The sequence below is a fragment of the Caretta caretta genome, chromosome 4, assembly GCF_965140235.1.
Source record: "Caretta caretta isolate rCarCar2 chromosome 4, rCarCar1.hap1, whole genome shotgun sequence".
In the NCBI taxonomy this organism is placed as follows: domain Eukaryota; kingdom Metazoa; phylum Chordata; order Testudines; family Cheloniidae; genus Caretta; species Caretta caretta.
The window spans coordinates 39,478,053-39,503,709 of record NC_134209.1 but is presented as its reverse complement, the minus strand read 5'-3'; the positions used below and the strand labels follow the sequence as shown (position 1 = coordinate 39,503,709).

The following is a 25,657-nucleotide window of genomic DNA, read 5'->3' as shown; positions in this document are numbered from 1 at the left end:
GATATTCAGCGGTTGGTAAACATTAAAACAAATTGATTTGCAACTAAATAGAGCCTTTTACTAAATTTGGTACTACTTTTTGCTAACCAGGAGGATACACAAAAGCTATACTCGTTCATTTACCTTAACATACATTTATTCAGATTCTTAATTTTTATGTTAGAAAATGGTGAACGATGCATCTCTTATTTGTTGGATTATTAATTTTTTTTAACTTGTGATTTATGTCAAGCTCTGTTTGGATGGAAACTGGAATTCAAAATAGAAATGTGCAGAAACAGCATTTAATTTTTTTATTACTTCAATGTGCTGGGTACATAAGAAAAAAAGTTATCCAAACACATTTTGCATTTAAAACTGATTTATTAAACTAAGAAGGTATGATCTACAATTAATGAATTGAAGCGATTCTTTCTAGTCACCATGTCCTTCAAGATTTTAGGACTAGTAGAATCTCATCCTCTCACATTGAGTTTTTAGTCATAGATAGGAAGAGGAAAATAAACTTTTCTGCTTTTTCAACTCCCCAATCATTTCTTAACTTTGAACGAACTAGTCATTGAACTGAACTAGTTGAATAAACTCACATGAAACATACATAATCCTTGCACCTGCAGAAGAGGTTACTGTTGTCAAAAACTGGGTTAGCAGTTGAAAACACTTTGGTTGCAGATGCTTAGCCAGTGACTTGCACCATTTTCTTGGTTTGACTTTCTTTGAAACTTCAGCAGCAAACATGTACTGCTTAATAGTAATTTATTTAATGTAAATTATTTTACATATGTTGTCACAGGTTCAAATGTACTTTTAAATAGGTTTATCTTTAAAAAGGAAAATGCATTTAATTTAAATAAAAAAATCTGGTGGAATGTGCTGTCACCTGGGGGTGGGAGTTCTATCCCTGTGAGATCCCTGTAACTCTTTGTTAGTCCCTGGAAAAATCATGGAGCAGGTCTTCAAGGAATCCATTTTGAAGCACTTGGAGGAGAGGAAAGTGATCAGGAACAGTCAGCATGGATTCACCAACGGCAAGTCATGCCTGACCAACCTGATTGCCTTCTGTGATGAGATAACTGGCTATGTGGATACAGGGAAAGCGGTGGACGTGATATATCTTGACTTTAGCAAAGCTTTTGATACAGTGTCCCACAGTATGATTGCCAGCAAGTTAAGGAAGTATGGACTGGATGAACGGACTATAAGGTGGATAGAAAGCTGGCTAGATCGTCGGCCTCAATGGGTAGTGATCTACAGCTTGATGTCTAGTTGGCAGCCGGTATCAAGTGGAATGCCTCAGGGGTCGGTCCTGGGACCGGTTTTGTTCAACATCTTCATTAATGATCTGGATGATGGGATGGATTGCACCCTCAGCAAGTTTGCAGATGACACTAAACTGGGAGGAGAGGCAGATACACTGGGGGGTAGGGATAGGATACAGAGGGGCCTAGACAAATTAGAGGATTGGGCCAAAAGAAATCTGATGAGGTTCAACAAGGACAAGTGCAGAGGGTGGAAGAATCCCATGCACTGTTACAGGCTGGGGACCGACTGGCTAAGCAGCAGTTCTGCAGAAAAGGACTTGGGGATTACAGTGGAGGAGAAGCTGGATATGAGTCAGCAGTGTGCCCTTGTTGCCAAGAAGGCTAATGGCATATTGGGCTGCATTAGTAGGTGCATTGCCAGCAGATCGAGGGAAGTGATTATTCCCCTCTATTCAGCTCTGGTGAGGCCACATCTGGAGTATTGTGCCCAGTTTTGGGCCCCCGACTATAGAAAGGATGTGGACAAATTGGAGACAGTTCAGCAGAGGGCAACGAAAGTGATTAGGGGGCTTGGGCATATGACTTACGAGGAGAGGCTGAGGGAATTGGGTTTATTTAGTCTGCAGAAGAGAAGAGTGAAGGGGGATTTGATAGCAGCTTTCAACTACCTGAAGGGAGGTTCCAAAGAGGATGGAGCTTGGCTGTTCTCAGTGGTGGCAGATGACAGAACAAGAAGCAATTGTCTCAAGTTGCAGTGGGGAAGGTCTAGGTTGGATATTAGGAAACACTATTTCACTAGGAGGATGAAAAGAAAAGGAGTACTTGTGGCACCTTAGAGACTAACAAATTATTTGGAGCATAAGCTTTCATGAGCTACAGCTCACTTCATCGGATGCATACAGTGGAAAATATAGTGGGGAGATTTTATATACACAGAGAACATGAAACAGTGGGTGTTACCATACAGACTGTAACTAGAGTAATCAGGAAAGGTGAGCTATTACCAGCAGGAGAGCCGGGAAGGGGGTGGGGGAAACCTTTTGTAGTGATAATCAAGGTGGGCCATTTCCAGCAGTTTACAAGAACAGTAGGAGGGGAAATAAACAAGGGGAAATGGTTTTACTTTGTGTAATGACATATCCCTCCCCAGTCTTTATTCAAGCCTAAATTAATTGTATCCAGTTTGCAAATTAATTCCCCCCTCCCTCAACCCCCTGCTCTCCCGCTGGTAATAGCTCACTTTTCCTGATCACTCTTGTTACAGTCTGTATGGTAACACCCATTGTTTCATGTTCTCTGTGTACATAAAATCTCCCCACTATATTTTCCACTGTATGCATCCGATGAAGTGAGCTGTAGCTCACAAAAGCTTATGCTCTAATAAATTTGTTAGTCTCTAAGGTGCCACAAGTACTCCTTTTCTTTTTACGGATACAGACTAACACGGCTGCTACTCTGAAACCTGTCATTATGCAAGGCACTGAATTTAGCTGTATGGAGTGGAAATCTATCAACTTCATGAAAAAACAGATACAGACAGACACCATCTTCCTTTCCAAATGCAAACAGATGGACATCATACCAAAAGGACTGAAGGTAAAAAATCCATTACAATCTACATACCACACAGACTATGCTGACAGCTTGTGCCTCACGCTCTCAAAGAAACTGCAGAACCACCTGATCAACATCCTCTACAGCAAACAGTGAAAGATTAAGAATGAGCTCTCAAAACTGGATACTCTCATAAAAAACCAACCTTCCACACAAGCTTCCTCGTGGCTGGACTTTACAAAAACTAGACAAGCCATTTACAACACACACTTTAGTGTCCTTTTTTGTTTGTAGAGAAGCAAACTATCTAAACTACTACATGCCACAAGGGGGAACAACAGTGGTTCCCTTAACCCACCCAGCAATATTGTTAACCTATCCAACTATACTCTTAGCCCAGCAGAAGAATCTGTCCTATCTCAGGGCCTCTCCTTCTGCCCCTCCACCCCCACGAACATGATACAGTTCTGTGGTGACCTAGAATCCTATTTTCGATGTCTCTGACTCAAGGAATATTTCCAACACACCTCTGAACAACATACTAACCCACAGAGAGCTTCCTACCAGCACTACACAAAGAAGGATTCTAGGTGGACTCCTCCTGAAGGTCGAAACAACAGACTGGACTTCTACATAGAGTGCTTCCGCCGACGTGCATGAAATTGTGGAAAAGCAACATCACTTGCCCCATAACCTCAGCTGTGCAGAACACAATGCCATCCACAGCCTCAGAAACAACTCGGACATCATAACCAAAAAGGCTGACAAAGGAGGTGCTGTCGTCGTCATGAATAGGTCGGAATATGAACAAGAGGCTGCTAGGCAGCTCTCTATAACACCACTTTCTACAAGCTGTTACCCTCTGATCCCACTGAGAGTTACCAAAAGAAACTACACCATCTGCTCAAGAAACTCCCTGAAAAAGCACAAGAACAAATCTGCACAGACACACCCCTGGAACCCTGACCTGGGGTATTCTATCTGCTACCCGAGATCCATAAACCTGGAAATCCTGGATGCCCCATCATCTCAGGCATTGGCACCCTGATATCAGGATTGTCTGGCTATGTAGACTCCCTCCTCAGGCCCTATGCTACCAGCACTCCCAACTATCTTCGAGACACCACTGACTTCCTGAGGAAATTACAATCCATCGGTGATTTTCTTGAAAACACCATCCGGGCCACTATGGATGGAGAAGCCCTCTACACCAACATTCTACACAAAGATGGACTACAGGCTGTCAGGAACAGTATCTCCAATAACGTCATGGCAAACCTGGTGGCTCAACTTTGTGACTTTGTCCTCACCCATAACTATTTCACATTTGGGGACAAAGTATACCTTCAAATCAGCAGCACTGCTATGGGTACCCGTATGGCCCCACAGTATGCCAACGTTTTTATGGCTGACTTAGAACAACGCTTCCTCAGCTCTCGTCCCTTAATGCCCCTACTCTACTTGTGCTACGTTGATGACATCTTCATCATCTGGACCCATGGAAAAGCAGCCCTTGAGGAATTCCACCATGATTTCAACAATTTCCATCCCACCATCAATCTCAGCCTCGACCAGTCCACACAAGAGATCCACTTCCTGGACACTACGGGTGCTAATAAGCGATGGTCACATAAATACCACCCTATACCGGAAACCTACTGACCACTATATTTACCAACATGCCTCCAGCTTTCATCCAGACCACACCACATGATCCATTGTCTACAGCCAAACTCTACGATACAGCCGCATTTGCTCCAACCCCTCAGATAGAGACAAACACCTACAGGGTTTCTATCAAGCATTCTTACAACTACAATACCCACCTGCTGAAGTGAAGAAACAGATTGACAGAGCCAGAAGAGTACCCAGAAGTTACCTACTACAGGACAGGCCCAACAAAGAAAATAATAGAACGCCATTAGCCATCACCGTCAGCCCCCAACTAAAACCTCTCCAACGCATCATCAGGAATCTACAACCTATCCTGAAGGATGACCCATCACTCTCACAGATCTTGGGAGACAGGCCAGTCCTTGCTTACAGACAGCTCCCCAACCTGAAGCAAATACTCACCAGCAACCACACACCACACAACAAAAGCACCATCCCAGAAACCTATCCTTGCAACAAAGCCCATTGCCAACTGTGTCCACATATCTATTCAGGGGACACCATCATAGGGCCTAATAACATCAGCCACACTATCAGAGGCTCATTCACCTGCACATCTACCAATGTGATATATGCCATCATGTGCCAGCAATGCCCCTCTGCCATGTACATTGGCCAAACTGGACAGTCTCTACGTAAAAGAAGAAATGGACACAAATCAGACGTCAAGAATTGTAACATTCAAAAACCAGTCGGAGAATACTTCAATCTCTTTGGTCACTCAATTACCTAAAAGTGGGAATTCTTCAACGAAAAAACTTCAAAAACAGACTCCAACGAGAGACTGCTGAATTGGAATTAATTTGAAAACTGGATACTATTAACTTAGGCTTGAATAAAGACTGGGAGTGGATGTGTCATTACACAAAGTAAAACTATTTCCCCTCGTTTATTTCCCCTCCTACTGTTCTTGTCAACTGCTGGAAATGGCCCATCTTGATTATCATTACAAAAGATCCCCTCCCACCTCCAGCTCTCCTGCTGGTAATAGCTCACTTTTCCTGATCACTCTTGTTACAGTCTCTATGGTAACACCCATTGTTTCATGTTCTCTGTGTATATAAAATCTCCCCACTATATTTTCCACTGTATGCACCCGATGAAGTGAGCTGTAGCTCATGAAAGCTTATGCCAAATTTGTTAGTCTCTAAGGTGCCACAAGTACTCCTTTTCTTTTTACGGATACAGACTAACACGGCTGCTACTCTGAAACTAGGAGGGTGGTGAAGCATTGGAATGGGTTACCAAGGGAGGTGGTGGAATCTCCATCCTCAGGTTTTTAAGGCCCGGCTTGACTAACCCCTGGCTTGGATGATTTAGTCAGGGATCGGTCCTGCTTTGAGCAGGGGGTTGGACTAGATGACCTCCTGAGGTCTCTTCCAACCCTGATATTCTATGATTCTCTGTTTTGTCCCTACTGGGGCTCTACCTCCCCATTTCCTTCTCTTCTGCTGTGGTGTCGCTGGCTTTGCAGCCCAGATGGAACTGAGTGACTGCAGGCTTGCACCTCCCTATATCCCCCTCATTCAGAGCACGAGGAATGGCTCCGCGCAGATGTGAGCCCTACTTTGTGGCGTGTGCACATCCTCCTATGGAGCACTCTCCTTCACTGTTATTAATCAACAGGACAGACACACAAATGGGAGTAAAGAGGATTAGCATTAGAGGTCATAGTTCCAAAACCACAAACCACAGCCTGCACACGGCACCTCTGCTCAGCTATACCTCAGGCCCCCTGATTTCTCAAGTAAAAATGGGCAATGCTTGAAGAGGAATTGTTTTCAGCCTCCTAGGTATTTTTAATGCAAAAAAAAAAACAACCCATCACATTAATCTTGTATTATCTGCTCTCAGATCCTATAACTGAAATGGTGAACAGAGGGAAAAAATAAAAAGACACATGACTATGACTATGACTCTACAAAGGGAAGTCAAAATGGTTCATGAAGATGAAGGATTTAATTTAATTTTGTTTTTATTATAAAAGTAAAATAAAAATAAGCATTTAAAAAGCACAAATTTCCTCTGTAAAAGGAATTGATCTAAAAAGAATATTTACAATAGTAAAATATCAAACTTTTTAAAGCTTTGAATGATTATAGGCACCAGAGTTAAATTTAAATACATTCACTGAAATATACATGATCTCTTTTCTGTAGTTTTTTTTAAATTGCAACCATGACTACTTTGAGAAAACCAAAATTTGTCTTTAACATCAGGGAAATCCTTTTAACTGGTTTATGAGCTCCCGTTCCATGTAGCTACGCTAAAACTGGGGAATGGGTTGCTAGAAGATGCATCCTCTGATTGGTCTGTGTGCAGTACATCTTTTATGAAAGGTGAGTTGGTGTTCAACATTATCAAGAAGTAGCAACGTCCATCCATACAGAAAATGCTGGCAACCAGAAAAGCTCAATCAGTCACATCATCCAGTTCTATGTACTATGCGGCACTGGTTACTGGTTCTGGTAACACTACAGCTTGTAAATGAACAAAAATAAATGTACTTAAGAAACAAAGAAAGAAGCAATGTTCATGAGTCATGTTTTCAAATCTTGAACACTTCAGACAAGTATTTTCCAGTGCACTTCTGGTTGTAAGATCACTTCTGCTGAAGAGAATTATACAGGCATAATTTTAACTGTCATTTTGGTTCATATAATTGCATGTTGCTAACTGGTTACATTTTGCCTTGAACTGAGCCTTCTTGTCCATATCCCAGGGCCATTTTGCTAAGTGTTATTGATGACTTGCTGTTAAGGGACTCAGAATAAGTGAAGCTAAGTCTGCGGAAGGAGGTCTCCACGCCGCTATCGCACATGCTTTCATTGTCTTGTAATTTTACATTATAAAGTTCACCTGAGAAAGAAAACAGAAAAGAATACACATTTGTTTTTCATCCTGCACTAAAAACATTGTAAGCTAGTTTAATGTCCTCAAGAGCCATGAGAAATACAGTCCAACAGACAAAGGCACTTGTAAAGCACAATCAAAATACTGCAATTTTTGGGTTCGGTACTGCAGTAGGAAGGTGTTGGTTGTTTTTGCTTAGGAACTGACCAAAGCCTACTTACTTTGCTGCCCTTCTATCACACTATGCTGATTGAATCTGCAGGGTTGTTTAGTGGCCAAAAATGGGTATCAATGGTGGGAGGATGGATAGGGTTAGACACCTGGTATTTAATCGTGATTCCATGCAGAATAACTAGCAGCCATATTGATCCATAAAAGTTACTACTATCCTCACACTGGTACTGCCCAAAGGAGTGTTCTCAGTACCAGGATAAAGGCAATCTGGATCTTAGAAGTATAAACTGTTGCTGAACTATAGTGTCCAGATTGAGGCCGCTCTGCTATTAAGACATCTTTACATGAAAGAACAAAGGATGGATTGTCAAAGTACTTAAATAATTTGCATCTAGTAAAGGTGAGTATGAAATCTGAAAAGTTCAGCGACAGCTGCCATCCATGCAAGAGCTACAAAGGAATAACTGATTGTTATGTGGGTTATGTCTCCTCAGTTGAAGGTGCTTATGGCACAGAGACCCATCATCATTGGCAACAAAGGGCTTGATGCAATTGAAACAGATCATTCAGCACATTTTGGAATTTTTAAGATCTTAAATTACTAACTCTTTAAAACACATTTTCAAATCAATGAATAAGGAGTGGCTTATTAATGTGACTAAGTGGCAAAGCTCTTTCACTGGTGGTGCTGCCAATTTAGATTTGATATTTGTATTCTTCAGGAACACATAGAGAGAATAATACCTTGCTCTTATATAGCATATACATAGACATGCAGTTTAAACTGTACATGGGCTACGGAGGCAGTGTCGGTCAATGAATAAGGCACGAGACTGGGTGTCAGAAAACTTGGGTTTTATTCCTTGTTCTGAAACTGACTCACTATGTGACCGTAGACAATTCATTTTACCTCCACGCGTCTGTTTCCCTATTGGTAAGATGGGGCTAGAGGACGGCATTACCCATCTCTATGTAGCATTTGAAATCCGTAGAATTGGCAACTATTTTAATTGTAATATCAAGCTGTATAGCCTAACTACTTTGATGAGCAGTTAATGAGGCCAAAACACTTAAGTCCAATCAAGATCATAGGAAAAAACTAGTAAAAGAAAATTGAGGGGTATTGTACAAACACAGGGGAGTCTGGACAATGATGTAGAATCATGGGCAAAGGAGATTCATTAGTCCCTTGCTGCGGGCAAGGATGAATTAATACCGATGACATGGCAAATATCTATTTTTAGAAAACAGACTAAAATAACCCTTGCCCTGAGTCATTGCTTCATCTCCCCTCACTCTTAGGCCTGGCAAGTCTAAAATGAGAAATCCTTACATATTTTAGTACTTCCCAGACAGGCAACTGAGTAGGGTTGTTCTGTGCAAAGGTAGCTGGTTTGAAATGTATTAGAATCACATGAAACTTGCTGGAAAACACTTTTCAAAACACATTATCTATGCCTATCTATTTTACCCATCTCTTCTTTGTTGGAGAAGGCAGATGGTGGTGATGGTGGAGCCTTCACAGCATGATCCTCATTGCTAGACTGGTTTAATGGGATGGAGAGCACTTTCTGAATGATTTCAATTGCTTCTGTGTACTCCATTAGTCTCAAGGCATCAACCAACTCTTTCACTGTACCACCAGAAACCTATGACAAAACAGAAAGGAAAATAATATACATATCACTGTGGCAGATTTGTTACAAAACAAAGTGTGGCACCATCTATCCATGCAGCAGGAGAACATTAACAAGGGCAGTTGCATGTGTCACAAATGACCTTGTGTTCCCTTGGTCCTTTAGAACATCTTTTAAAAAAGAGTTACCTCATAGTTATCCAGCAGAGTTTTGGCTGGGGTAGGACTCAATCTGAAGGCATTACTAAGTATGCCCAGACCCAATTTTTGTGCCAGTGTACACCAGTTTTTGTTTACATCTGGTACTTCTAGTAACTTGTAAAGCTGCTGCTTGGAGTCTTCATTCAATTTTTTCATATCTCCTGGTGAAACAGAGAAATAAACCAAGTTTATTATATACATAAACCCTGCACCTATTTATGCAATCACAGTCACATTTTTTGCCCCGAAGCAGAGGCAAACTGTTTAATTAAAAAGTGATTGGTAGACGTGAAAGTATTTACTCAATATATTTACTCACACTGTAGCATAACAGCGAGCATAAAAAGAACCATATTTATTCTACAAGCAGGGGCACTTCCGATGTATGGCTTGTGACGCTGGCAGACCAGGTGCCAGCTCTTGCCAGCAGTTTAGGCATCAGCTGAGCACTGGAAACCAGTCTGCTTCACCTTTGTGTTAGTATGGTTAAGATGGGTATTGCATTTATAACAATGTGAGTAGATTTTATGAATTGCCTGTAAGTTGCTGAATGCACTAATCTCGCTTATAACATCCTTATCACATGCTACAAAGAAATATTTAATTTTTTGCTTTATGACTGTAAAAAATGTTTGCTCTGGAACTATGAACCCAGTCAGGAGGGACTGTCTTCTAACCATCAAGAAGGCCTATCAAAACCATACGGGCCATTGTGGGACATCACAATACAAAGACTTTGTTAATTGCGTCTTCTCACTCAAGAAAAGGCTACGTACAAAAGGACTCATCCAATCAGCTTGAATTCTGGAAGAAGGAAATAAAAATAGCTGACAAGAAAAATTTTCATCTCTCTTTTGCTGTTTGGACTCTCACAGAGCTGGAGCTATGAAACAAAAGCAGAGATTCACCAGGGTCAACCTGGGTTAGCCCTGAAAGACATTCAGAGCTGACAGATTACGACAACTCCATCGTCTTTTAAAACCATAGACTGTAACTCATTTGCGTATATAAGTTTGCCTTTTTTAACCTTGTATTAACTCTCTCACTTCTTTTTCCTAGTTAATATATCTTTAGTTAATTTATCACAGGGTTGGATACAAGCACTGTCTTTGGTGAGAGATCTAAGATACAATTTGACCTGGGTCAAAGAGACAGGTCTCTTGCAACTGTAAGCAACCTGAATATTTTGTGATCTTCAGTGTATAGCAACCAACTATCACTATGTTCAGCTTGCCCGATAAGATGGTTCTAGTGCTTCAAGAGTTTACATCTGTTACTAGGTTGATGAAATCTAATTCTAGAACATGCAGCCAGTTTGGAGTCTCTGTTCTGCTTCTTGACAATCTGCCCTGAGGTTGGCACTCAAGGTCAACAGGCACTCCAGACAGCATGACATGGCTATCCCTGTTCTATTATTTATATTGCAAGCTGTTTCTCCTCTATGTTCTGAGCATATTGTCAGTACTCCTCAATTAATAAATGGGTATTATTGCAGCTTTTCTTTTTTAAATACTCTACCTTCCATCAGTAAGTCATCAGAAGTCAACTTTGATTCATAGGGTTTGCCATTTAATATGTCAAATACCTGTAGTATGGGAAAAGAATTAGTCATTAATATCAATGTTTGGAAGAAACTTGGTCTTTATCCTGCATTTCATCAAATCCAACCCTCATGTTTACACTGCTCTATATTCTCCATACTTTATGTATTAATAGATCAACAGCCACATTTCTTTCTTGTTGTAGGGTCAACAGAACTAAAAGTGCTGCAGAGGAGTGGTGCCTCTGCCCAAGTGGGAAATGGAGAGATTGCCTTCTGTTGCCCTTTAAGTCGCTCATCTGGCAAATAGCAACTGTCCCCAAGGTCCAGAGATTCTTTAAGGGAGATGGAAAATCCTTCAAGCACAGTAACCTGCACCCAAGAAAACTAAAAATTTAAAACAAAAATTGTGCATAAATTTTCAAACGTAGCTGCCTAAAGTTAGGCTTCTAAACCCATATTTAAGCACCTGAACAAGGTGGCTAGATTATCAGAGGTGCTGAGTATCTACACCTCCCACTGAGGTCACAGGGTCTGTCTAAATGCCATCAGGAGGTATGACTGCTTTGTATATAATCACACCCTCTGACTGTGCTGTAGGAACACCCAAAGAGAACTACAGGTGTTCATCACATCTGAAAAATAAGGTTCACTCATGCAATTGCCAAAATACAGATTTAGGGGCCTAATTTAAGGGAGCCAAGTTTGAAAATCTGGGGGTTATCTAAAGTTTTTAAGTGGGATACTATAAAGTGTGACATTAAGAACTCATGACAAAAATACTCATGAAAGTTGCCCCATACAGATACTAGAGATGGATCCTGATGGACTGATGCCCTGAAAAGGATTCATGGTGAATTGGAATACACAATCCTTTCAGCCAAACTCTATATTCTGTTTTTCCTCCTGAAGTCTCAAGTGTGACATTTCAAGAGTTTGCAGTCTATTAATATTCTTACTCGTTAAAGCCCACATTAATCTAATTTGTCCTTTTCCTAACCCCTTCCGAGACAACAGAGATCGCTCCAGCCACAGTGAGTGCACAGCCGCCTGCATCAGTTCAGCAGTGACAAATTACCCAAGACTCCTAATGAAGCAATGCTCTTCAAAAAACAGAACCAAAAGCATTGCAGCGGTGGACGCACTCAGTGAGTTGTGCCAAGAGCTGTGATTTGTGAAAACAGTGGAGTTCCCTAGATTTTCATAGTGAACAAGGTCTTCAACAAATGAATGACTGCAGAAACGTGTCACTGTCATGTACCTTCCTCTTCAGATTAAACTAAAAGATAGGGTTTGTGGGTTTTTTGTGTTTGTCCAAATAACTGATAAACCACACAGATCACTTGCCTCCCAACTGGAGGCCATATCCAAAGGTGTCGTTCCAGGTACGATTCCTTCATCTTCACTGTCTTTGTCTCGCATGTCTTCTAGGTCAAACAATGGCTCAAAGTTCTCAATGTGAGGATCTGCACCTGGAGAATTACAGAGCGCAGTTACAACAACTAAAGGCTTTCCAAAGACTTCACTACATTAGATCATACTCAACTATGCAAAATTAAGTCTTATTTGGAGGTGGGGGGTGGAAAGAGGTCTCATTACACATCCTTGTACAAAAGACATTATCATGGGTTCATTTTACTTAGACAATTTGTCTCCAGATTTTAAATAGAAAATGTGCTATTTCATACACTATTGATGAACTGATATAAGCAAAATAAATACATATATTTTAATCAAGCATATAACACCAAAGAGCATTTTGCACCTTCAAAATGCTTTTGCAAATATGAGCTAAAAAGTTAAGCCTCACAACAGACCTGTGAGGTAAGAATTATCCCAGCTACACAGAGGGGAAAAATGGAGGCAGAAAGGTTAAACACTTTGTCCAAGGCCACAGAAGGAGTCATGATCACATCAGAACTGAGATAGGAACTTGGAAGTTCCTGGCTTCCAAATCATGAGCTCAGATCACGAAAAATAAATGTGTCTATGGTGAATTGAGATATGGGATGTCTCACTATAGACCATCAGACAGAAAAATCAAAGGATGGTAGGCAGAGAGTTCTGTCTTGCTCTTGAATTAATAGGGAGGTTTGGATTTTTATTCCAAAAGATAGATACAGCTGTAACACTAGCATTGCTAGAGATCTGAGGTGAGGCAGAGAGAAATAGAGACTGTCTCACTGAACATCATAGTTTAAGACGAAAGGTGCAAAAATCAAAACTCAAAAACATAAGAATCCTCATCACCAAAAGTGTGCCATTCTCCAGGCTGTTCAGAGGATAAGAGATGGTGGTAAAATTTCAGTGATCTCTCTCTTTTTTTTCTTAAAGCATTCCAGCAGCAAACTAATGTAACACTGAACCATTCAGGGAAAAATCTCCTCAGCCACAGGAAGCTACAAACAAAACACAGCTCAGAACCTCATATGAGATTATTTGCTTGTGAGATTCAGCCCATTTCCCATCCCAAGTACTAACATCATCATAATTTAGCCAGTAGATAGAGGTAAAGAGCCGCACAGTTAACAACAAACTCCCCTTCTACCCCATAGAATTAGTTCCTCATATCTCTAACACATCTCATTTCTACTGGCTGAAAGGGTGGGAGGGGGTCACACTCATTAATGAGTCCCTTGTGCCCAACAGAGAAGGCTCCAAGCTTCAAATCTAAATTCTTAATTAGCAACAAAAGTGACATTTTCATTCGAGTAGAAATGTACTCTCCACAATACTTCCAACCCCTCATACCTGCTGCTTTGAGAAGAGCTGTCAGTTTTGTAGACCCCCTTCCAGCTGCTATGTGAAGTGGAGTTGTTCCATCATATGTAGTACTGTCAACATCTGCATCACCCTAAAATTTTATTGAGGGAGGAAATAAAAAAGTAACGCTACCTGGGCAGAGAATACAGCTGGAGCCTCATGTCTGCATAAACACTGTAACCATGCAAATAAGCACCTCTATCCCTATGCACATAAAACCTTTAATCATACCCTGAACAAAAGGAGTTGGAAAATATAATGAACAAATTACTTCTCGGTATACATGAAGAGATGGTGTTTATGTGCTCAGATATTAGGCACAGTATATAGTCCAAGAAGGATCAGATAGATATTATAGGTTATTAAAAAGCTTAAACTTTCCACCCAATGTAATATTACTGGTGAAGCTCTGGAATGGGTCACTTAGGGAGGTGGTGGAACCTCCATCCTTAGAGGTTTTTAAGGCCCGGCTTGACAAAGCCCTGGCTGGGATGATTTAGTTGAGGTTTGTGTGGCTTTGAGCAGGGGGTTGGACTAGATGACTCCTGAGGTCTCTTCCAACCCTAATCTTCTATGATTCTATGATATTTCTATTATGGGTCCAAACCAGTGTCCACTGAAATCAACCGGAATTTTGCTCTTGAATGGGAGGAGGATATGATTGAGTATATGTGCATGGGTGTACACGCACAAAGTATATTCTCTATCTTGTTTGTCTGCTTATGCCCCAACCCTACAAAGATGATGTGCTTAACTTTACACTAGTGAGTAATTCCATTCGATTCAATAGGATTATTCACAGTACGTGTTAAGCATGTGAACGTCTTTGCAGGATCAGGGTCTTGGACTGTAAATTTCTCAGGCACTACACCAAGCTCACTATCAGTGCTAAACAAATAAACTATCACTATTATTGTTCATTATTACAGCATTTGTTTGCCATTCTGCCAGCCAGGGTAAGCAACAAAATCATAAGCTGTTAGGAATTTATCATAAAGCTTTCTTAAATAGCAAAGAGAAATGAACTACAAAAAACAATTATGGCAGCACAGCACTCACCTCAAGGAGAAGGGAGCCTGCCAAAGAGATGTTCTCTTGTTCGACAGCCAGATGCAACGCAGTTCGCCCAGACTTTTGTTCCTGAGCATTGACGTCAGCTCCAGCAGCAATCATCTGTCTGAGACAAGGCATGCTATTTGCCATCACTGCCATGTGAATCACATTGAGACCTACAGAACAAAATACACATGAACACTGACAAATATGGAAACATTGTGGTAATAAGTTTTTATAACACTTCATCCGAATACATATAAAATGAATATATACAAATATGTTTTGTTATTTTCTCTCTCTTTCCCTGTGAGTGTGTGAAAGAGAAAGCAAGAGTGGAAAATTGTGAAGATAGCTATGAACAGCACCAGTATAAAGTTTATCCATCTTTGTAATATGTATTAAAAATTAGAATGTAAGAACATAAGAATGGCCATATTGGATCAGACCAATGGTTCATCTTGCCCAGTATCCTGTCTGCCAGATTCTTCAGATGGAATGAACGTAACAGGGCAATTTATCGAGTGATCCATCCCCTGTCGTTCAGCCCCCGCTTCTGGCAATCAGAGGCTTAGGGACACCCAAAGCATGGGGTTGTGTTCCAAACCATCTTGGCTAATAGCCATTGATGGAACTATCCTCCATGAACTTATCTAATTCTTTTTTGAAACCAGTTATATTTTTGGCTTTCACAACATCCCACGGCAAGGAATTCCACAACTTGACTCTGCGCTGTGTGAAAAAGTACTTCCTTTTGTTCATTTTAAACCTGCTGCTTATTAATTTCACTGGGTGACCTTTGTTCCTGTGCTATGTGAAGGAGTACACAACACTTCCTTATTCACTTTCTCCACACTCATCACGATTTTATAGACCTCTATCATATCCCCTCTTAGTTGTCTCTTTTCCAAGCTGAAAAGTCCCAGTCTTATTAATCTCTCCTCACACGGAAGCTGTTCCATACTCCTAATCATTTTTATTGTCCCTTTCTGCACTTCTTGACATTCTAATAAATCTTTTTAGACATTGAGTGACTAGAATTGCATGAAGTATTCAAGGCGTGGGCATATCATGGATTTATACTGTGGCATTATATTTGCTGTCTTTCTATCTATCCCTTTCCTAATGGTTCCTAACATTCTGTTAGCTAAGCAGATGTTTTCAGAGAACTATCCAAAATGACTCCAAGATCTCTTTCTTGAGCGGTAACAGCTAATTCAGACTTCATAATTTTGTATGTTTACTTGGGATTATGTTTTCCAATGTACATTACTTTGCATTTATCAACACTGAATTTCATCTGCCATTTTGTTGTCCAGTAACCCAGCTTTGTGAGATCCCTTTGTATCTCTTCACCGTCTGCTTTGGACTTAACTATCTTGAGTAATTTTGTATCATCAACAATCTTTGGCACTTCACTGTTTACCCCTTTTTCCAGATCGTTTATGAATATGTTGAACAGTACTGGTTCCAGTACAGACCTTTGGGGTCCCCACTATTTACCTCTCTCCACCAGGAAAACTGTTTATTCTTACCCAATGTTTCCTATCTTTTAACCAGTTACTGATCCATGAGAGGACCTTTTCTCTTATCCCATGGCTGCCTACTTTGCTTAAGAGCCTTTGCTGAGGGACTTTGTCAAAGGCTTTCTGAAAGTCCAAGTACAGGATACACCCAATCACCCTTCTTCACATGTTTAGTGACCCCCTCAAAGAATTCTAATAGATTGATGTTGCATGATTTTCCTATACCAAAGCCAAGTTGACTCTTCTCCACATACGATGCTCATCTATGTATCTGATAATTCTTTTCTTTACTATAGCTTCAAACAATTTGCCTGGTACTGAAGTTAGGCTTACCAGCCTGTAATTACCAGGATTGCATCTAGAGACTTTTTAAAAAAATCGGCATTACATTAGCTATTCTCCAGTCATCTGGTACAAAGGGTGATTTAAGCGATAGGTTTTATACCAGAGTTAGTAGTTCTGTAATTGCATGTTTGAGTTTCTTCAGAACTTTTGGGTGAATACCATCTGGCCCTGGTGATTTATTACTGTTAAATTTATCAATTTCTTCCAAAACCTCCTGTATTGACATCTTAATCTTGGGCAGTTCTTTAGATCTGTCATTAAAAAAAAGAACGGCTCAGGCGTGGGAATCTCCATCACGACCTCTGCAGCGAAGACTGATGCAAAGCTCAGTGGTTTTGGGGGAGGGATAGCTCAGTGGTTTGCGCATTGGCCTGCTAAACCCAGGGTTGTGAGTTCAATCCTTGAGGGGGTCATTTAGGGATCTGGGGCAAAAATTGGGGATTGGTCCTGCTTTGAGCAGGGGGTTGGACTAGATGACCTCCTGGAGGTCCCTTCCAACCCTGATATTCTATGATTCAATGGCCTTGTCTTCCTTGAGTGCTCTTTTAGCACCTTGATTGTCCAGTGGCCCTCCTGACTGTTTGGCAGACTTTCTGTTTCTGAGGTACTTAAACAAAATGTTTGCTATAAATTTTTGTGTCTTCTGTTAGTTGCTCTTCAAATTCTTTTTTGGCTTGCCGAATTATAATTTTACATTTAACTAGCCAGAGTTTATGTACCTTTATATTTTTCTCAATAGGATTTGACTTCCAATGTTCAAAAGATGCCTTTCTTTCTCCAACTGCCTCTTTTACTCTGTTGTTTAGCTGTGGTGGCATTTTTTGGTCCACTTACTGTTTTATTTAATTTGGAGTATACCTACAGTTTGAGCCTCTATTATGATGTTTTTTAAAAGTTCCCATGCAGCTTGCAGGCATTTCACTCTTATGACTGTTCCTTTTAATTTCTGTTTAATTGGCCTCCTCATTTTTGTGTAGTTGCCCTTTTTGAAGTTAAATGCTACTGTGGTGGGTTTCATTGGTATTTTCCCCCCTACAAGGATGTTGCACTTAACTACACTATGGTTGTCACTACAGAGAGGTTCAGTTATAGTCACCTCTTGACCAGGTCCTGTGCGCCACTTAGAACTAAATCAAGAATTGTCTCTCCCCACTTATGGGTTCCAAAATTAGCTGTTCCAAGAAGCAATCATTAATGGTGTCTAGAAATTTTATATCTAGATCCCATCCTGAGGTTAAATGTTCCAAGTCAATATGGGGACAGTTGAAACCCCCCATTATTACTAGGTTTTCTGTTTTTGTAACCTCTCTATTCTCCCTGAGCATTTCACAATCACAGTCACCATTCTGGTCAGACGGTTGGTAGCATATTCCTACTGCTATACTCTTATTATTCAAACTTGGAATTTCTATCCAGAGATCCTATGGTACAGTTTGATTTATTTAAGATTTTTACTCTTTTTGACTATGCTTTCTTTCACATAGAGTGACCCGGCCCCCTACCAATGCAACCTACTCTATCATTCCTATATATTTTGTACCCTGATATTACTATGTCCCATCATTCTACCAAGTTTCTGTAATGCCTATTATATAAATATTCTCATTTAATAACAGGCATTCAAGTTCACCCATATTATTTAGACTTCTTGAATTTGTATAGAAGAACTTAAAAAATTTGTCAACATTTAATTTTCTGCCTTTATGTGATGTAATTGAATGGGACTTTTTTTTGTTTGACTGTTTCTCTTCAGTTCCTACCTATACTTTATCAACTTCTATCATCTCCTCTTTACTAGGATACAGAGTATCCTCTTTAATAAATCCTTCCCTAAGGGATGTGTCTGTCTCAATTGTGTGCTCCTTCACACCTGTCGGCTTTCCCCCACCCCTTAGTTTAAAAGCTCCTCTATGACTTTTAAATTTTACATGCCAGCAATCTGGTTCTGTTTTGGTTTAGGTGGAGCCCATCCTTCCTTCCCAAAAGGTTCTCCAGTTCCTACTAAACCTAAATCCCTCCTCAAACACCATCATCTCCCCAAACATTGAGACCCTGCAATTCTGTCTAACTGGCCTTGCCTGTGGAACTGGAAGCCTAATTACCGTATATACTCGATCATAAGCCGGTTCGTTTATAAGCCGACCTCCGCAAGATGGATAAGTAAGAATGGAAAATTTTTAATGACCCATTCATAAGCCAACCCTATAATTCAGGGGTCAGCAACTCTGGCTCCCGGGCCATCAGGATAAGCTGCTGGCGGGCCAAGATGGTTTGTTTATCTCGAGCGTCCGAGGGCACGGAGGTAAACCTAAGTAAACAAAGTGTCCCGGCGCGCCAGCTGCTTACCCTGACGGGCCGGGACAGCAACCGGTGGGGAAATTTTTTTGAGGGGGAGATGCTGGGGGTCAGGGGAGTAACCCCTGTGACCACCCCCCACATGACCCCACCACTAGCCTGTGACCCCCACACTCTCCCCATCCCATCCCTTTCCACCTTAGCTGAGGAGGGCAAGGGGAGGATGTCTCTGGCCTGGCCAGAGCTGCTCCACCAGGCCAGACCGGGCGGCGCGGCCGCATCACGTTCCAGCGGGCCGGGCGGTGCGGCCACAGCCTGCTCTGGGGGGAAGGGCCGAACGGCATGGCTGCAGCCTGCCAGCCCCAGAGCTGCAGCTGCTTTGGAGGCTGGTGGGGAGAGCAGCGTGGCCAGAAGTGGAGAGACTCTGGCCCCGCCTCTTCCCTTCTGGCTCTGCTGGCTGTGCTGCCTCTCCTTGCCCCCTCTGTTGGGAGGAGGGGCCGTGTCGCACCTCTCCCCTCTTTATACCCGTTCATAAGCCGACCCCCTTCTCTGATGCTTCCCTTTTTTACAAAAAAAATTCGACTTATAAACAAGTATATATGGTAATATGCTTGTCCAAGAAATAATATGAAAAATCGCTGTGATCCTTCCATACCTTCCCCATTTGTATGGTTGATCATTGGAGATGTCCTCTCATGCTTAAGGAGTATATTTAAAATCTTGTCATCTCCTTCTTTGGCAGCTAGATGCAAGATAGAATTGCCATGTCGATCCAGAAGGCTGACATCAGCTCCAGCCCTCAGCAAGTCCTCTACCACATCTGCCTGCTTTGTGATAACTGCCAAGTGCAATGGTGTCTAGAAAAGGCAGGGAAAAGTAACCACAAGAAAGTGAGCAACATATATGTCATTTTCACAGAAGCCTCTTAAAAATTACAGTGATCCACAATTTTAATGTTTTATTCTTACACAAAAAAAGGTACTACGATAATTGAAATGCTCGATGCAAACTAGTATATATTTCCTTCCACTGAACTGTGAACACGATTCATACTTGTACTTAAAGGTCATAAAATCCCCATAGCCCAGTATCAGCATTCAGATTAAGGAACTGATCATTTGTTCCTCAGGCTCTCAAAACTCCCAGTGAAGTCAATGGGAGCTTTAGGTGTGCAAGGACTGGGTTCTAAGAGGTAAATCCACTCCCTATCGTCGAGACCAAGTAGTCAAGCTTTTATGGAGTTGAACAGGGTGGAGGACTTAGGAAGTGAAAGGATCCATGTGGAAGTGGATTCTCTGGCCTAAAACCAGTCCCTATGCTTGCCTGGACCCAAAAGGACCTGAGTTCTGTGTCACACAGGGAGTATAAACCCAAACCCAGCCTTCCCATCTGCAGCTGAGACACTCTGCTGATTCCATTCCTAGGAAAAACTCTATGGATATGTCCCCTAAATCCTTTAAAATGACTAGGTACATTAAATGTAAATCTGCTGTTTTCTTTTTAAAACCTGACAAAGCACAGAAGAACGTTGCATTTATATAATGTCTGTCTAGGTAGGTGATGTAATTTGCATGTTCTCCATTAGCATAACAATGCTATCAGCTGCAACACCAACATTAGACTTCAAGGCTTTTACTGCCTCTAACTAAGATTTGCAAAAAGAAAAGGAGTACCTGTGGCACCTTAGAGACTAACAAATTTATTTGAGCATAAGCTTTTGTGATGCATCTGATGAACTGAGCTGTAGCTCATGAAAGCTTATGCTCAAATAAATTTGTTAGTCTCTAAGGTGCCACAAGTCCTCCCGTTCTTTTTGCGGATACAGACTAACACAGCTGCTACTCTGAAACCTGTAACTAAGATTTGTGTTCATACTTCAACAGGAGGGACTGTATACTACAGCAGTGACATTCTGGTGGGTAAGCAAGATCATGCTGAAACTTTTATACAAATATTATTGTATTTGTACAGCGAGCCTTCTTACTGTGAGGGAAATCAGACTCTTAGCCTTTAAAAATATATAATATAATATAATATAAAATAATATAATAGCAAAATCAAGCCCAAACCCAACTTCATATTCTGATTACTATATTAAGGAATAGTGTATACTCAACTATACACAAATAATGATTAATTTCATCCGAAGAGTCTAGTGATAATGTAAACTATGGGGGTGAGGCTAGAATTGTTTGTGAATGTCACCAGAATCGTAAGTACAGAAACACGTCTGGAGTTGTTAATTATTTTGGAGCACATGTATAAATCCATTTCCACTATATTTGTATTGTCATGAAGTCCCAGCCCATACTGTAGATTTAAAGTATTATACCCTCTCCAGCCTTTGGTTTACAAAATACCCGCTCTACGGACACTTTGAAGGCTTACAGAGGGATTGTAGTAGATGCTGAGAACCTGATACCTACTACTGCCTTGTTCCTTGTATCGCCATTCTACCTGTAGAAAGGGAGTGGATATAAAACACTACCAAGCCAGAGTTCTCCACTCATTTATACCAACATTAGATTCATTTTACACCAGTGAAAATAACTACAAAAGGTGTAAGAAAGTGAAAAAATCAAGCCCTTTGGGTTTATCTACGCAGGAGAAAATCAGACCTGAAACACTTTCCTGGTGCAGCTCTGAGCGGAGCTCAATAAAACAGGAACACTGCCCGAACCATGTCTGCTTTTCTTTCTTCCTATCATGGGTGCACCTCTCCCAGGGGAGTAGGATGTGTTTTCCTAGCAGGCCTAGACCTTTAGTGTTTATAGTAGGGGATACGGAAAGAGACACTTTATAGGAGGATTTCCACAGCGCTTTCTAGAACATCTCTGGGCTGGGGACATGAAAATCTCAGGCTCATGCTTCCAGGACCTAACAATTCTTCTCTAAATGAAGAGAGTATGGGGTTAATCATCTCTTTTTTTGCACATGTGAACGACGAAAGGAAAGGGGAATCTCTGAGCTCATTTTCTGTGTGCTGATACTGACTTGAAGTGGCTACTGTAAAGGGCATTATTTGTTACAAATGCCTATATGTGACCCAGCAACTGATCCTCCAGCCTGAAGGAGTATGGCATTTGAAAGTTCAAAACATGTTGACAAGGTTGGCACACGGCGATTGATACCAGTAGTTTAGTAACAGAGAAGCCTGGTAAAAAGGGACTGAACAGAAAACAAGATACATGGTATAAAATATGGGTTCTGTTCTACAATAAACACATATTCCGTAACAATGACTGAAGTTACACATATGCACCAATGAGAGCGTGCACCCTCTGTTACCACCTTTCAGTCTGTCATTGTGTCCCACCATCTACGAACTTCTGAACTGCTTGCATTATAGTTTTACTTGGGTTTTGTGTGATGGATAAAAGGGAAAAATAAGTTGCAGAAAATTTCTGTTACCAGTTGGATGATTAGTATCACTTATCACTGCATTCTGGCATACCTGATAAAGGTCATTTCTCATATTGATGATGTCATCAGAATTAAAATCCAGCACCACTTCTAAGAGGTTTCTCACCAGCTCAGAATGAAGGTGGATAATTGCTAAGTGAAGGACACTGAAATGAAACCAAACAAAACCAAGTTCACTCTAATTGTAAAAATCAAATAATTTCTAATAAGGTTCTGATCGAAATCCCATTGACAACAGGTGTTTTTCCATTTATTGTCATGACAGCTCAACTGGGCTCTAAGGTCCAGATCCTCAAAGGTATTTAGGTACCTAATTCCCATTGATTTCAGTGGAAATGAGGTTTCACATCTGAAATCCAAGACTTAAATACCTGCCTTAGTGCACAAAATAGAGTGTTATTAAAAAGACAGTGTATTGTATAAAGAAGACTCTTACTCCAAATCTAGTATTATTTATAACAAGCTTTGTATCACAGAGACGCTGAATGTTAAAAAGCCTGGAATATTTTAGAGCAGTGGTGGGCAACCTGCGGCTCACGGGCTGGAGGTTGCCCACCACTGTTTTAGAAGCATAAAGCACATGAAAAGTTTCACACTTTCAGAACCTGCATACAGAATTTCCACAGGATTCTGTGTAACTACAGCAGATTTTCCTATGGGGATTTCCCCAACTTTGTCATTTCTTCTTGTCTTCATTTTCAAAAAGAAGGTGACTAAGGACCCCCAGACTCAAAGTTAGCTGGAGATGTCACGCCCAAGGGAAAAACCCTTTAATATATAAGTGACCACACAAGACCACTCAGACTATTATAACTCCATTTTCTACTTTCTTCCCAAGTCCCAGGTCTCTCAACATTGTAACAGCATCAAAGAAGTACAATCCTATCACCCAAACCATAAAATGCCTTAATAGCCCCTCCGTTCATTTCCAGATTCAGTTCAAAACTGTCCTGCTTGTTTTGAACCCCTGCCTGGACTTGCTCTGGTCTAATTTCTGAACCTCTCTTCCGTGGCTCTCATGTTTTACTGTGTCTCTTGCAATATATAAAATTTCTTAAGCCCCCAGCTCCTGGAGTTACTCTAATAAGGGAAAATCTAAGCTTTAATTAAAAAACAAAGTTTCTTGCCCTCATGGTTGTGGAGAAAAGCTTGAAACAGTTAATGTAGTGCACCCAAAAAGTTCAGAAACCAGAAGGTAAACACCTCCTGCCAAGGTTCCTTCTCCACTCTGAACTCTAGGGTACAAATCTGGGGACCTGCATGAAAACCCCCCTAAGCTTATTTTTACCAGCTTAGGTTAAAACTTCCCCAAGGTACAAACTATTTTACCTTTTGTCCCTGGACTTTATTGCTGCCACCACCAAGCGTCTAACAAATATAACAGGGAAAGAGCCCACTTGGAAATGTTTTTCCCAGCAAAATCCCCCCAAGCCCTACACCCCCTTTCCTGGGGAAGGCTTGGTAAAAATCCTCACCAATTTGCATAGGTGAACACAGACCCAAACCCTTGGATCTTAAGAACAAGGAAAAAGCAATCAGCTTCTTAAAAGAAGAATTTTAATTAAAGAAAAAGTAAAAGAATCACCTCTGTAAAATCAGGATGGTAAATACCTTACAGGGTAATCAGATTCAAAACACAGAGAATCCCTCTAGGCTAAACCTTAAGTTACAAAAAGACACAAAAACAGGAATATACATTCCATTCAGCACAACTTATTTTATCAGCCATTTAAACAAAACAGAATCTAATGCATATCTAGCTAGATTGCTTATTAACTTTTTACAGGAGTTCTGACCTGCATTCCTGCTCTGGTCCAGGCAAAAGCAACACACAGACAGAGAGAACCCTTTTCCCCCCCCCCCTCCAGCTTTGAAAGTATCTTGTCTCCTCATTGGTCATTTTGCTCAGGTGCCAGCGAGGTTGTCTTAGCTTCTTAACCCTTTACAGGTGAAAGGGTTTTTCCTCTGGCCAGGAGAGATTTAAAGGTGTTTACCCTTCCCTTTATATTTATGATGCCCCCTCCCCAGATGTACTATTTAAAGCCAATCTCATGATTTTGGAAGGTGGGGGGGGTGGCTCATTAATTTTGAACATTTGGGGTTGGCAATACTGTGCTACTTCTTCCCTTTCTTTCTCCACTTGTCTAGCACTGGCCTCCTCTTACTGTCTCACCACTCCTATAGAAGAGCTGCCTCCTCTGCCGCTCTTGCCAAATGGAACAGACTTCTTATAACGCTGACAGTCTGCCTATATTCATATCTCAAAAATACTGATTCTCCTTTGCCCATCATTCCTTATTTCTCTTTCCTTCTCCTAATATTATTATTCTACCCTGTAACTGTATTTAACTCTGTAAAGAATAGTTGAATATACATTCCATGAAAAATCCATTAATTCATCGAATGGTCTAATAAGGTGGGCAGCTTTAACAATGTATCTTTTGGCACTACAGTGAAAGGCACAAGGTCACAAGGCCGCCAGGTATCCAGGGAATTGTGGGTATCCAGTACAATTGTCTTTCTTGAAGCATGTTACTGAATTTATTAAATAAGTTGTTTTTATTTTTTATCTCAGAATTCAAATTCAACATATTTAAGAATTTTTTAGGGTCATCTAAAGATACTTTCATCACTTACATATTTTTATTAAAGGCAATCAGATTTGTAAACAGTAGATTTCAGTAGAAAAACTATGGGTATTGATCCTAGAGTCTGCAGTTCTGTGCTGTAAAACAACTCTTGCAGGAAAGCTAGCAGCCAAAATCATCAAGAGTTTGCTATTTTACTTGGTATTTCTGAAGTGTGCATAGGAACTGAGCGCTCAGGAAAGGAAGTAGGTCTCAAGATCCTGGAGACTGAAATTTACTATTTATCCCCATGACAGCTACAGCATGTCTGGGGATAAACAGCTGTCTGGGGGCCGCAGTGTAAGCTCCCACGCCATGGATCACAACCTTGATCCAGAAGGACTGCCTCTAGGTAGTTTATTTTCCACGGATCATTCAGTTCTTCGCCTTTGCTGAAACTGTCAATAAATTAACTGGGAACTGGACTGAGACTAACAACTCATTTCACCCAGAAAATTCATCACCAAAAGTTCTAACAATTTTATTGCTAGTTCCTGCTCATTCTTATTCCTGTTGTTTTCAAAGCAGACATTGGATTGCCCAAAATTGGGCAATCAAAGTGCTTTAAAATAACCACTGTCTCTAACAATAAATTAGCCATCATTTTGAAACACTTAATGTTCCTTGCTTTTTCAGTAATCTGAAATCCATTTCCACAGAAACTGGAACAAAAATAGCAGCCTCCCACTAGGTTATCAAAACACTTGATAGTATGTGTTAGTCATGTGTAA

The 25,657-nt window shown here is 40.8% G+C and overlaps 1 protein-coding gene across 5 annotated transcripts in view; it reads right to left on the bottom strand.

Moving 5' to 3' along the window:
• Positions 1-6,447: 6,447 nt before the first annotated feature.
• Positions 6,448-25,657, bottom strand: part of NFKB1 (nuclear factor kappa B subunit 1) — a 94,479-nt gene continuing 75,269 nt past the window's right edge. For all 5 annotated transcript variants that reach the window (XM_048846864.2, XM_048846859.2, XM_048846863.2 and 2 more), the window contains 9 exons: positions 22,331-22,445; positions 19,532-19,733; positions 14,717-14,886; positions 13,646-13,748; positions 12,242-12,366; positions 10,873-10,939; positions 9,343-9,515; positions 8,989-9,166; positions 6,448-7,349 (listed from right to left, as the gene is read on the bottom strand). In XM_048846864.2, the coding sequence (XP_048702821.1) occupies positions 7,171-7,349; positions 8,989-9,166; positions 9,343-9,515; positions 10,873-10,939; positions 12,242-12,366; positions 13,646-13,748; positions 14,717-14,886; positions 19,532-19,733; positions 22,331-22,445 (1,312 nt within the window). In that variant the 3' untranslated portion in view covers positions 6,448-7,170. The remainder of the gene's footprint in view (positions 7,350-8,988; positions 9,167-9,342; positions 9,516-10,872; positions 10,940-12,241; positions 12,367-13,645; positions 13,749-14,716; positions 14,887-19,531; positions 19,734-22,330; positions 22,446-25,657) is intronic.